General features: G+C 31.9%; 1 protein-coding gene and 2 long non-coding RNA genes across 3 annotated transcripts; all 3 read right to left on the bottom strand.

Moving 5' to 3' along the window:
• Nucleotides 1-2,691: 2,691 nt before the first annotated feature.
• LOC107637271 (wax ester synthase/diacylglycerol acyltransferase 11) lies at nt 2,692-8,726 on the bottom strand. Its single transcript, XM_088485485.1, has 4 exons — nt 8,500-8,726; nt 4,204-4,773; nt 3,279-3,632; nt 2,692-2,831 (listed from the first exon to the last, which is right to left on the bottom strand). Exons 1-4 carry the CDS (start codon nt 8,695-8,697, stop codon nt 2,742-2,744), a joined length of 1,212 nt encoding a protein of 403 aa, XP_088341611.1. The 5' UTR covers nt 8,698-8,726; the 3' UTR covers nt 2,692-2,741.
• Nucleotides 8,727-9,935: 1,209 nt separating this feature from the next.
• On the bottom strand, nt 9,936-11,711 carry LOC148569484 (uncharacterized). The gene is made up of 3 exons (XR_015881409.1): nt 11,574-11,711; nt 11,104-11,229; nt 9,936-10,075 (listed from the first exon to the last, which is right to left on the bottom strand). It is a non-coding gene; the product is annotated as an uncharacterized LOC148569484 (long non-coding RNA).
• Nucleotides 11,712-11,893: 182 nt separating this feature from the next.
• LOC148569483 (uncharacterized) lies at nt 11,894-12,597 on the bottom strand. The gene is made up of 3 exons (XR_015881410.1): nt 12,382-12,597; nt 12,138-12,209; nt 11,894-11,927 (listed from the first exon to the last, which is right to left on the bottom strand). It is a non-coding gene; the product is annotated as an uncharacterized LOC148569483 (long non-coding RNA).
• Between the last annotated feature and the right edge of the window lie 2,505 nt (nt 12,598-15,102).

Genomic DNA, 15,102 nt, shown 5'->3' with positions numbered 1-15,102 from the left:
GTCTTAATGGTATCTTCAAGATTCATTAAATCAAGATGGATTTTAACATCTAGTATCCATGATAAATAATTATTTCCAGATATATCAAGAGCATTAAATTCAAGATGAGAGAGCTTCAACATAATAAAAATTTGTTACCTGAGTCTTCCTAAAAATTTGATCAGAGTCTCGTGCTGATAACGTGTTGTAAAATAACTAAATAAATAAGGAAGAAGTAACAAATATAAAATATGAAAATATAATTAGATAACTCAAGTAGAAATATTCACTGGAATTACTATATCAATATAGTAGATATAATTAATATATTTAATAATATTAAAGTATATAATAGAATAGTACGAAAGATAAAGAATATTATATGTTGTAATGTGTATATATATATATAAAGATAAAAAGAAGTATTAAAAGTAAAGAGAGAGAGAGAATTGCATTTGCTTTTGTTTTATTATTTGCTTACTTTTCTCGGAGACAAAGGCCTCTATTTATACATGTATGAAGGGAATCAATTTCAACATTCATTAATTATTTTCCTTCTTTGAGAATGTGAGTACTGCATGGGAATGGGCATCCACGTCCCATTCTTATCACAACATTAATAAGGTTTATACTTTTTTTGTGTACGTATGTCCCATGATTCCTTGAACGTTTTTAATTAGTTACTCTACTCCATACAACAACTTTGACCAACCAATAAATCATATTATATTAGAGAATACTTTAATATTAAGATTTAAAAAAAGTATAAGTAGACAATAAAAATACTAAATAATGTGAACAATAGATATATCAGATGTTCAATTTATTAAATGTGCAGATAATTATCCTAATATTAAGATTTAGGTAACTTATACTTTAAATTTGATATTGTCCATGAATCCATATTTGGTATATTAGACAAGCTCATTATTAGATATTGTGATGAGATAAACTATATCTCCATTTTTAAAGCTAGGTTACTTTTTATTTAAAATTTCAGGGTCTTACTAATAAAAATGTTCTTTTAACAATATTATCATAAAAAGTTTAATAAAGGGTTTATAAATATCTATGCATTAAATATATTAGAAGAATAAAAACTTTTAAATATTTGATGGTTTATCAGTGGCTAAGAGAATGGAGGGTTTGAATCTTAGTCCCTTTTTCACTTAATAACACTTGCTGTCCTTCAGAATACTTGAGGGATATTTCTTGTTTTTGTTTCGTGCCTAGTCAGGAGATTTTTTATTTTGTCTCGTGACCAGTCAGGAGATATTTTTCAGTTTTGTCTCCTATGTAGCAGAATTAGAAATGGAGTAGAAGAGAGAGAGAAGTACACCAAGATATATCCTGGTTCAGCTGCTAAGTACAATACAGCCTACATCCAGTCTCCATCACAACAATGATGAAATTTCACTATAATCATCTTTGATTACATACACCAATTCTCCTTAGGAACTACCCTTCCTATTTGGGACAAGTCCAGAATCTAACTCAAAACTGAACTTGACTTGGTAACCCACCAAGCTTTTAACTGCTAAGTGCTAACGCAACTTGTAAGGGGATTCCCACAGAATCATGAAACACAACACAGATGTACAAAGGACCTCTAGGACATCTATGACTTTTTCTTTTAATTTTGTGCACTTTGCCTTTTTCCGCTCTATGGCTTTATCTTACAAACTTCACTGTTTGTCTTTTTCCACGAGATTCAAGACAGACAAAATTAAACAGAAAATTACAAAATTAAGAACATTGAAGGAGAAGAACTTCTGTTAGCTTAGGTAGCTATGAGAACTCTGTGCCTTGCACTCTCACTTCTTGCTCCTTACTTCAAGCCCTGGCTATTCTCTCCTATTTATAGAGGGAGAAGCCTCCACGGTTGAAACCAATGAACCAAGCTAAACTTCTTCTTCTTCATGCAAAACTGGTTCGGCCAGAGAGAGAGGAGAGATAATCGAATGCTATAACCAACATGCAATTACCTCTGTATCTTCCCTTTACACCAAACTTCATCAATCCAAACAATCCCTCTTGACTTGCACTCCAAGAAGGACTCATAGCCCTTGATGCTTCTTGATGCATGACAGCTCCTCCTGCTCCACTTTTGCTTCCTCCTTCACGTAGCCTCTCTAGCTATCTTCTGTGATGAGTGAACACAAAAGCAGAGACGAGCCATGTCTCTGAGATCTTCTTCCTCTGACCGAAATCTTCTTCTTTCATTTTTGGTATGGAGAGCATGAGCTTACTTCACCAAATCTTACCTTATTTTGGTGAAGATCTCAGGCACAACATACTTTTTGTTTTCTTTTTCTTGCCATCATTACAATGGTCTTGTTACTTGCTTCTTCTTTTCTACGGTAGCTTGTCATAGCTTTCATGCTTTCTCTGTGAAGTGACCGAAAGAGAAGAGAGAGTAGAGAGAGAAGAAAGAGAAGAAAGAAAAGCATTCAATGGATTTGAATAATTGAATTAAACTAAATTAATTTTCTTCCCTTTTTGCTTTAGGTAACGTGTAGCATTGATGATCACAATCAAATCAGATGCTAATTTTTCTCTCATGGTTTTCAATGCAAGTTAATGATAATTGAATTAAATTTGGAATCCATCACATGAGAGAGATCCGTTGGAAGCAAGAAACCTTTGCTTTCTCTCTTTTCTTCATTTCGGACCAACTTTAATGGTTTTTGAGCAAGAATTTCAATTGGGCTTGTATCACAAATTCTGGCCCAAATAACATAACAACAATTCAGCCACAAGGATCAAAATAATTTTGTAACAATGCTGAATGTATTTTTAATACAATTGGACTTGCAACCATTTTTCTTTTCTGTTCGGCCCAACATCAAAACCTGCACAGCAAAATTATTTTAATTAACACATGTGAACCAAAATCAAATTAATAATTTTGCAACTAATCAAATTAATAATACTTAGTCATCACTAATATTAATTTAGAGTTTTCCAAACTCATCAATATTGTTATCATCAATATTAGTAAATATATACACATATTCATTCTCAAAACAACTTATTAATATATAATAACATTAAGTGTTTAATAATTTTTAAAGGTTAATTAGTAGTACTAACATTCTAAATATTTTTGAAGTTACTGAATAATTTTTTTTTAATAGTGTATATATATTTGGAGTAAAAAGTGACAAAATCTTTTCCAACAGGATAAACAAAAATAATCACCATAAAACTAATGAAGTAATGATATAACAGAAAACTTATCGTCATGATCAAAATTAATTAGTTTAATTAGCCAAATATATAATAATGTAGCAAATTACCTCTTGGCCTCTGAATTTACCCTCCATTTCCAATAGTGTGCCGGTAAGAGGAACAGCTAAAGATTGTTTCTTTCTCTTGATTATGTTATGTGCTTCCCAAATAAACTCTAAAGGATTAGAGGTTCTACTTTGTTTTAATTTGGGAATAGGAACATGCAAGAAGGAAATTTTGTTGCCCCAAGGACCCTTGGCTTTGGTGTTGAGCATATCATTGATTGATTGGTATCCTTCAATGTTTCTTGTATTCAGTAACACCAATGCAGTGGATTCTGCTGTCTTTGATTTGGAGTTCATTTCTTCCATATACAATCTTGTCCCATAGAACACTATTCCAGTTACTACATCGTTTATTGTCTGCACTTTGTATACAAACATATATTAAACAACCAAAATGGATCACTAATGATATAATAATATAATAATAAATTTTTTTATGTATTTTATTAAAAATATAATTATTAATTTACTTTCTCTTGTTAGTCAAATATTTAAGAAAAAATGTATTATGACAAAATCAGAATCAAACAAATATTATTGAGTTATACGTTCATGTTTCTGATGACTATTTTTAGACATGAAGAATATGTAATATAAATTTGTATCTTTTAAAAATAAGATCTTCACATAGTTTATAAGTGTGAGACATCTCTTATTTTATAAATTAACTTTTAAAAATTGAATTAAACTTATTCAATCTCAATCGAGTAAAAAGTGTTTATTTTTTAATAATTTTTAATAAAATATTTATTTTTTTTAATAATGCTTTTAAAATCTGATCTTAAGTTATTCTTATCTTGTGTCATATATAGTGCCAATGTATTCATCATTATTTTTTTTATCATTAATTGAAGGCGTGATTTTTAAAGTAATTAATTAAATTAGTTAAATTAATCTAGTTAATAAACAATTGTAATAATGGTCTTACCACTCCAAGCCTAGACTTGATATCCGAGACTTGATTGATAGAGAAAGCCATGGTTGATATAGAAATCGGTTGAAACTCAACCCCAACATTCCCAGATCTAATTGGTGTCTTTTCATCATTAATGATGCTACTCTTCAACATGCTCCATCCAAAATCTGCCACGGTGTAAAATGCCGAAGACACCAACCAAGAAAAGCTTGAACAAATTCCCTTGGTGGACTTAGATTCTTGCTTTGAAGGCTTGAGAGTTGGAAAAGACAAAGGAAGAGAAGGGTCATCAGCTCTTTGAAGACATGATAGAAGTGCACCCATTAGAGAGTAGCCATCTCCAAGTGCATGGTGAAGCTTGAATATCACACTCCCATGTGCATCACTTGTAGGGCTATTTACTATGTGAACTTCCCATAAGGGCTTGCTTTGTGCTAATTCCTCCATTGATATTCTTGATAAGTAATCTTGAAACCACGTGTCGTTTGATTCTAGTGTTTCTGGGAATATTGGGGTTCTCACATGTTCTTTCAAGTTTACATCAACTTTCTTCCATCTTTTCTCTCCTTTTTTGTCTTGCACCTTAACCATATATAAGATATGTGTCAATGTTAAAACTTGATAAAAAAAAAAAAAAAAGATACTGTCACAATTTACGCTAGTAAATCGTTTGGCCTCCAATATTACGCAAATACATTGTTTCCAAATTCAATACGCAAATGCATTGTTTCACTATTTTATGTAAACTGCTACTGGCAGTAGCGGTTTACAGGTGTGCATAAACCGCTACAACCAGCCGCGGTTTATGTGTGTGAGTGTGTGAGTGTAAACCGCTGCTGTGTGTGTGAGTGTAAACCGCTACTGGCAGTAGCGGTTTACGTGTGATGGGCTGAGCGGGGCTGCCTATATAAACCATAGAGGGGCCAAATGTGTAGAGGTAGAGTGTTATTCACAAATGGAGGGGGAGGATAGTTTTGTGACTCTGGTTCACTGCTCTGGAAAAATTCAAAAGAGTAAAAGGCATGGTGTAAAATTCACAGATAGAGAACCACTTAGTGTTTTTATCCGATCGTCGAATACGTTGGCAGAGATTAAGCAAAGCATATTACGGAAGCTCGGTACGTGTGGGACGAAGTGGGTAAAAAAATTATTTTACAAGATTTCCATTGACGTTGTCTCAACTGGTGTGAGATATGAGACCTTCGTCATCGGGTCGGATGAAGACTTGCAGGTCTTGTTTCACTGCAAGCGTAGTTTTCCGGAGGTGAGGGTAACTGAACTGCTTGCGAAGTTGGAAGATGGTATGGATAGCTCTGGGGTATCGGCACCTAATCCTCAGTCGACCCCAGCTGGTGGTGCATCAATATCGCTGCCTGTGGTAGCAGTGGCAGTCCCGAATGCGGAGCCCGAACATGCTGGGGCTGTTCATGCATATATTAGTCCTGTTGTTCCTGAGTTTGAATGCGATGCCGGACCGGATCGAGTTGAGAATGCACTGTTTGATGATGATTCGGATGAGGAGCCTGTCGATATTGGTGGGGATAGTGATGATGATATTCCAAGAGGTGGACGTTCAGCCCATGGAGGTTCCGGTTCTGCAACACAAGAGTACCCTCCCCACCTCTCCTCTTTGAACTTGGAAGCCGTCAGCCAACAGCAGAATGTAGATGCAACATTCGATGGGCAGGGGATGCATGATGGGACACCTATGACTGAATTTCAGATTGGCCAATCTTTCCAGAGTAAAGAGGAAGCCGTGTTGAGTGTAAAAGATTACAGTATTCGGCGTGGAGTTGAGTATAAGGTGATGGAGTCCGATAATCTGAAATACCAAGGGAGATGCAAGGAGTTTGGTAACAGGTGCACGTGGTTGATTTGGATAGTCATGCGGAAAAGGAAGAGCACATGGGAAGTTAGGAGGTACAACGGTCCGCACACGTGTATGGCCACATCGATATCAAGCTACCACAAGCAACTTGATTACCATGTCATCTGTGCGAGAATCTATCCGTTGGTTCGAGCTGATGCGTCGGTGTCGATCAAGGTGTTGCAAGAGGCAACGGAGGCGACTTATGGATTCCGGCCTAGTTATCGGAAGGTGTGGTTGGCGAAGCAGAAGGCAGTATCGCAAATATATGGCGATTGGAAGGAGTCATATGCTGATCTGCCTCGGTGGATCCTTGGGGTCACATGCACGATGGAAGGTTCCGTTGCTCTACTAAAGACGTCCCCGGTTAGGGTGGGTGACCAAGTTGATGAAGATAGAGTCTACTTTCATCGGATGTTTTGGACATTTCCCCCGTGTATTGAGGCATTCCGCCACTGTAAGCCGCTCGTAAGCATCGATGGAACACACCTCTATGGCAAGTATGGCGGGACGTTGTTGTTGGCGATCGCTCAGGATGGTAACTCGAATATTTTGCCTGTTGCCTTTGCACTCGTGGAGGGGGAGAATGCAGAGTCTTGGTCTTACTTTCTTTCCAATCTTAGAAGGCATGTCACTCCACAGGAAGGTATTCTCGTGATATCCGATAGACACAACGGCATCAAGGCTGCACTAGAGTCTGCCGATAGTGGTTGGCAACCTCCACATGCTTATCGAGTATTTTGTATTCGGCATGTTGCTGCAAATTTTGCCCTCACTTTCAAGGGACAGGATGCGAGGAGGTGGCTGGTACCGAACGCACTAACCAGTGGCTCATCCAACCAGAATCATTAGCTGTTTAGCCTGGCCAAATGGTACAATCCAGCCCTCTCTAAATACGGGATGATCCTTTCATGTAAGGGCATATTCTGTTGCCGTCTCACACTGTATATACACCTAGTGGGCTGCACATAACAACAAAGATATACAGAGTTCAATTAAATTCCCCTATCCTTAAAAAATTTCCCATAACTAACCGGATACAAATATATTAAACCATCAACAAATTCTCCTATATAAAAAAAAAAAAAGAAAAACCCTACTCACGATAGGAAAAATAACAACACAGATACTTTAATAAATAACAGCCAGAGATGTTAAAATATTATAAAGCATTAAAATTTAAAACTTCATTTCATACAAATACCCTAACCAAACTAAAATAATTCACTAACGTCAACTATCCCTTTTCCTAAACTAAACCAACACCATGTAGCATAACATTCATTGAAGGGATCTGAAATTCAACTAACTAGTCATTTTTATAACTTAACAAGAAAAACTCAAAATACTAAACCAAAACCAGTGAACTAACATCCTAGCATGCGAAGCCTAATTTCAAACTAGAGGGAATATTCTATAAATTCTAATTCGTCTACCTAACCTACCATTTTCTGACTAACATATGCAAAGCCTAGAAAAAAATAAATGTTAACTAACCTCGTTCCCAATAGAACCGGCAATATGTGCAACACCGTTTAGTTGGTACAGGGTCCTGCCTGCCATGATAACTCGCTAGAAGTTGCCGCTGAGATACCTCGGACCCGCTCACAACTTGCTCTGACCTCTCTCTAAAAAACTCTACAAACCATCTAAATGCATAATCCGCGGCTACAACCACGGTTTATATAGGCAAAACAGCACACGTAAACCGCTACTGCCAGTAGCGATTTACACTCACACACACACACACGTAAACCGCTACTGCCAGTAGCGGTTTACACTCACACACACACGTAAACCGCTGCTGGCAGCAGCGGTTTACACTCACACACATAAACCGCGGCTGGTTGTAGCGGTTTATGCACATCTGTAAACCGCTACTGTCAGTAGCGATTTACATAAAATAGTGAAACAATGCATTTGCGTATTGAATTTGGAAACAATGTATTTGCGTAATATTGGAGGCCAAACGATTTACTAGCGTAAATTGCCCTACATGTAATGAAGGTCAAAAATCGTCGCAAATTAGCAAGTTTTCTCAATGATAACAATATAAACAAACAAATTAATTAAGAAGAATTTTAAAATTAAAATAACAATAGCTAAATTGTTAGTCTCAGTTATAAAATATATATAATATTAATTGAAACAAACTCATTACTGAAATATTAATGTTTTATAAATATTTTGAAAAATTTCCTAATATATATACACTACTATATAGAGAGTCAACAAAAAATTATCAACATTTTGGAAATAAAATAAAATAAGAATATTTTGGTCAACCTTTTTCATAAATTTATTTTTATTAGAAAAAAAAAGTCCAATAGAAATCGAACTAGTGAAAAAGACTTGATATTATGATATATGAATAATATTTTTTAAAATTTAAAAATTCAAACAAAAACTAAAGTGCTAGCAATAATGTGTTTCTTTCTTACCATGATGGAGGAGAAGCGTGGATTGATGGGAAGAAAAACATGTTTGAGAAGAGACATAGCCTGCATTAGCAAACCATGAATTGGAACTTCAAATTCTATAACACCAATAATGTATATGCATAGTGCTGAGCTGTTGAAATATTGTCCCACAGGACTAACTGGCTCTACTCCCTCCTCTATTATTTCATGATATTCCATAACAATAATTATATTTGCTATTCCAAATTAAAACCACTTAATTGGGACATGATGAGTTTCAGAGGAAATGCAACTACTATATATAGGATAAGGTGAGGATGTATATGAGGAAACAATTAAAGTAAGGTGAGGATAAGTCAAAAAAAGAAAGACACGTGGCTCAATTACTTTGTGACAGCAAGGCGGTTATTATTTAAGTATTAAAAATTGAATTGCTGGTCGTTTTTCTAAGCGTCACATATCAACTAAAGTCACCATAAATTTAGGTGCCAACTAGCGTAATTGTCCGTGCCAAGCACGAAAATGTTAAATCATAATAACTATAGCTATATAACATTATTTATTAAGGATATTATATACAATATAAAAATATTGTTTTACATATTAAGGGTATTACAGATTTCATGATTTTTCAAGCAAATATGACAAAATTTTAATCAAATTTATAATAATACATATTAAGTATATACTTAGTCAAATAATGACAACAAAATTTGACTTTTTATTATAATAAATTTTATATCATTCTATTTGTGAGCAATTATTTATTTTTTACTTATATCTTCACTTTATACACATAGTCAGCATTGACCTGTAAAATATTAGTCTAAAACTCAAATAATTACTCCATAAAACTCATTATTCCATAAAAATTGACATCTACAACTTAAATTTATATTCAAAAAAATTATTCAGTTTCAGCTGGCATTTTAACTCATATGACGCATAAAAATAAGAGAAAAATGAATTAGAATTTTATTAATAATAAAGAATTAAAGATGATCATGACAACAGGAAGAGAATAAATCAACCAATTAAAGATAAAAAACAACCACAAAAAAACATAATTGAGCTCAAAAGATTATAAAGTTAATACCATTTCTTGTCTTGCCAGACATATGGATATAACTGGTAAGCTTTAAAAATGTTGAGACATGAAAATATGGAATTCAGAATTCTAAAATACAATAGATGATGACTACAAATTAATTTAATATAAAAGATGGATGCCTATGTCCTATAAATCTTCCTAAATATCAAGGCCCTTGAGTTTTGATTCCAGTTCATTGGGGTTAGCATTTTCTTAAGAATCCTCATGAATGTCTTCTCCTTCAAGATCTCATCTAAAGTACATATCCAACATATCAGGTGAATTTTTAAATATATCCTTCAAGTTTTCTATCCCTTCGTCAAATATGAAGTTAGCATTAATGTTTAGCAACTTAAATCTAGGTTTTTGCACAACAACTTCAGCCAAAGCTCGAATTCTGGACCTAGTAATTGAATTTGTGCTGAAATCAACTTCAAGTGCCATGACTCTCTTCCAGTGCCTTGCTGATCAAAATTGCAGCTTCATCTTTCAGTGCATTCTCAAATCCTTAAATTTCACAAACTTAGAGTTTACTTTGAAAGTATTGAAACTTATTTTGGTGCAATGATACTCGTTTTGTATATAAATATAGATCAAAAGCACGAAGAACATGGTTTACTCCAATAATCAATGTCACCAAATTGTTTTCCTATGGCCACAGAGAAAAGGTTTAAATTAAAACAAATAAAAAAAATTTATCCATCTCATGACAAAGATTATGAGAGAGGCAAAACAGTACATTTATTGTTTGTATCAAAAAAATAAAAATATATAAAAGAGTAATATTTTAGCAATCATGTTACAATACCAACAAAAGAAAAAAATAGTCAATCACTTGTATAAGAATCAAGTGACAGAATATACCACACCAACTTAAAAAGCTTAACGCACTAAATAGATAAATTTCTCATTTCATAAACTCTCACACATTATTTCATTTAGAGGAAGTATAGGGAGCCAATGGAGTATATGCACAATGTGTACAATGGGGTTTAGAGACGTTTGATTCAATAGGATATCAGATGTTTAGTACAGACACTCCATTGGCTCCCTAGCGGGATTCTTTCATTTAATATAAGACTAACTATCCTTCACACTTATTACTTAACAATACTTACCCAACAGAAAAGCAACCTGTTTTATTGTCTCCTATCAAATGATCAATTCTTTCAACTTGTTATTTCAAACAGAAAACCAGAACTGATTGTTGAAATATATTTTGAAACAAAATGGAAGAATACTACAAACTAAATCAAGAAAGTCATAATTATTTGTTGAAAAGATAGTTGAAGAGTACCTTTTTCCGATAAAGGTTTGATGCAAATGTTTTGTGAGTCGACTTAGAAAATATATTGCAAGCAAACAATTATTGAAGGATATAATGCATGACACGGATATGTAAATCTGGCACCTTGTAAGCTCTAAATAAAATGGCTATTTCTTGCCATTGCAACTATGAAACTCCAGAACAATAAACAATGTAAATAATAATTAATTAACCTATAGAGAAAGTGAATGAAGAAAGTTCTTCATACCAAGCTTCATCAGTCACCAAACCCAACAGCAACATAGGTTAAAAATTAACCGAGCCAGTTAATACCCCCTTTCTTCAATTTCAAAACAGCGACCTCATGGTGCAACCTTTGGGACAACACCCTGACCTTCTTGCACGACACAAAGAAAAGCATTAGACATCACATGTAATCACCAATAACAACAACATAATACTGTGATAACAACATATAAAACTAAAGTAGCAGAGCTTCAAATAGCAAAAACACCTAATGAAAAGAACCCAAAGCATATGAAAGCAAGGCAGCAAAACAAATCCCCTTGCATAATTTAATGTATCATTCAATTTGGTTGACTGAAATAAAAAAGCAATATAAGAAAATTAAAATGTTAATCAGTTGAGCAGTATTTAGATATCGATAGCTAAAATTGAAATATCAGAGAAACTAACAAACGATTCTACATTGATGTATAAATTGAGCAAGATATTTACCTTTGTCAGTTCAAAATCAGCAAGGTTGACAAATCCATGTGCATCCACCAATACATTTGAACATTTAATATCCCTTTAGATTAGGAAAATTCAAAGTATGAATGTAAAACTCAAAGTGAGATCAACCTTGCTTCTATATTAAAAGGAAAAATGGACAATTTCGAGTGTAACCCCTGCAATAATGAAGAAACTTAAAATAATAAAAATAAGTAACTTGCTCCTACATACAAAGAAAAATGATGCGGAGAAGAAGTGACCAGCGCCTAATGATTAGACATATTGGTAATAAAGAAGATGAGTTTCCTGCTTCTAAATACAAAAAAAAAAAAATTATGGCCAGTTTCTATTGTAGCCCTGCAAAATTACCAAGAAGTGACCAGCATCAGTGATAGAAAATATAAATGAGAAAAGTAGTACGAAGGAAAATGTATATAATATTTTATTTAAGAAAAATATTATCTACAAAATTATAAGAAAAAGTCAAGTTTCTTATGTATATTTGATAGGGGCTGAAACATGTCTGTCTATATACTTCAATCACAATTTCAAAACGAGAGGGCATACCTTAAACTTCGCAGCTCTAAAGGAACCTTCACATGAATAGAAAAAAAAACCCAAAAAAATTGGATCCTTTTTCTAAAACACAAAATAGAGAAAACCCATCATAGAAGAAAGGGAAAAATCAGAATCACTTGTAACAATCCAAGCGCAAATGAAGACAGAAAGTTTTCACATTTCAATCGAAAAAGATAAAAAACAAAACCATAAACTTTTGGTTTTCGAAGAATCAAAGAGCAATTAAAGTTACCATTTTGAATGGAATGGAGGAATGAGAAAAGCTGGGAGAATGCTTGTGTTGTTTTTGTTGTATCCGAAAAAGAATAAATTTTTGGAGAAGGAGGTATTGTTCTGTGTTACCAAGAAATCAGAATAGATAGAAAGAGACATGGCATGGACCTCAGAGATGGCAGAAGAGAGGGAACGATGCGGAGAAGCAGCAAAAAACAAAGAGATTTACGTCCGTGGAGCAGAGAGAGGTGAAGGCGAAGACAAAAGGGAGTACGCCAAAGTCAACAAAGAGAGGCACCGTGCAAAGGCGGAAGAGGACTTTGAGGATGAATTGGTTGGATGAATTAATGAACATGGGCGTTGAAAAGGAGAATGCATTCATTCAACATGAGCGGGAGTTATGACACATGGAGTGCTGAGACCGGATTTTAGGATATTAACTTAGGATTTAGTTACAAGAAAGGTTTTACTGTTCAACACTACTCAAGCCTCTGTGAAAAAATAAAAACCATGGGGATTTTTATTTTTATTTTTATTTTTAAAGAGTTTCAATAACAATAGTAGAAAATAGCAAGCTTTGATATAAATTTTTTAGTTTATTAATAATAATATACTCAAAATTGTTAAATATATATGCTTTCCTTTCCTTTTTTTTTCCAATACAACAATTATATTTGTATGAAACTTTATTTTAGGTATAGAAACACTATTGCATTTCAATAATGGCTATTTTTTCCAATACAACAATTATATTTGTATGGTATAGAAACACTATTTCATATGCGCATTTCAATAATAGCTATTTTTTTCAATACAACAATTATATTTGTACAAGACTTTATTTTAGGTATAGAAACTATTTCATATGCGCATTTCAATAATGACAACCTTTCCTCAATTAAATCAATGTCCTATTATTTATGAGGAGTGCCAGTAACAATCAATTTTATGATTTGTAGTTATTATTAGTATTTTTAATAGCGTAAAATTATATTTAATAATATAAAATTACTTATTTTTTTATTAGTTAAGTACTGATTAAATTTTAATAAAAATCTTAGATTTTTTTATTATTTATTACATTTTGATATTGAGATAAATGTGATATGGTTAAACCTGTTTTTATATTATAAATTTTAAAAAGTAGTTCAGACGTTATCAAGTTGTTGTGCAAAAAGCCTTTAATGCAATTTGGGTTACGTGCATTTTTCAAACCGGCAAATAGTACGCAATTAAACTGTCGGCGAATTTCAGCCTCGATCTGTGCATTTTTATGATTTTCTCTCTTATGAGTTTTGACTTTTTTTTTTACTTAATAAATAAAAAGATCATTAATAATAAAAAATTTTAAATAATTTATTTTAATAAATACATAATAAATATATTAAAATTTTAATTTTTGTATTGTTTTTTATAAAAACTTTTTTATTATGTATTTTTATTTTAAAAAAATATTACGTTTTATTCTTCTTCATTCCATATAATATTTTTTCAGTTATTAAAATATGTTCTAAAAATAGACATTAAAACTATTATAACAAATATTTTATTAAAATTATTAGAAATAGTATTTTATATTTTTAATATATTAAATACATAAAAAATTTAAAATATTTTGATTATTATATTTTTAAAATATATTTTTAAAACACAGGATAAACTATTATTATTATTATTATTATTATTATTATTATTATTATTATTATTATTATTATTATTATTAGTAGTAGTAGTAGTAGTAGTAGTTTAGTTATAAAGATATGCAACTCTTTTCAGTTAATATTTGTTAATTTTTATAAAATTTAAAATTTTAATTTTAATTTTAATTTTAAATTTTAAATTTTAAAAAATTTAAAAATAAAATTTTAGTATTAACTAATTAAAAATTAATTCTTTATACTTATTCTATCAATTATATTAAGTGTAAAAAAATTATTAAATTAATTACTTGTATAAATATATATTAAAATATAAAATATATATTTAAAAAATTAATAATATATATTTATATATAAATATATAATAATTAATTTAATAACTGATTTTTAGGTATATATATATATAATATTTTTTCTTCTATTATTATTTACATTATCGCCAGTTCTTAATTTGTTCAAAACATGTAGCAGTCTTTGTCAAAATCAAAATACTCGCTTTCATACACATTCCTTTACCAACGTTTGGAATATATGGAAATCAATGTTGTGAAATAAATAAATAAATAAGATAAATAAGGAAGAGGTAATAAAATAAAGTATAAATAATAAAATACTATTATTAATATTTATCAATATTATTATACTTCTATAAAGATAATATATTAATATTATATTAATAGTATATGAAGAGAAAATTAAAGAAGTGCTTTATAGTAAGAAATAGAGAGAGGGAATATTTTGTTTTTATTATTGCTGTGTCCGTAACATTCTTAGGATTGCTTCTTTATATATAGGCATATGAAGTTTATTTTTCAACTTCATTCAGTATTGAAAATAAAAATTAACTGCCCACATTAATGGGCATTCAATTTAATCTTATCACAACATTCCCCCTTGAATGCCCATTTAGGATTATTGCCTTATTAAAACTTTACTAAAGGAAAACTCAGTGAGAAAAATCTTAGTGAAGGAAAAAGAGTACAATATCCTTTGTGATAGGGACTGCCTCATTAAGAACCTTGTCAAGAAAAATCCAATGGGAAAAAACCTGACTAAGGAAAAAAGAGTACAGTCTCCCCCTC

This window comes from Arachis ipaensis, chromosome B4 (genome assembly GCF_059453495.1).
Source record: "Arachis ipaensis isolate K30076 ecotype BB chromosome B4, ASM5945349v1, whole genome shotgun sequence".
Lineage (NCBI taxonomy): Eukaryota > Viridiplantae > Streptophyta > Magnoliopsida > Fabales > Fabaceae > Arachis > Arachis ipaensis.
This window is presented reverse-complemented; position numbering and strand designations above follow the sequence as displayed.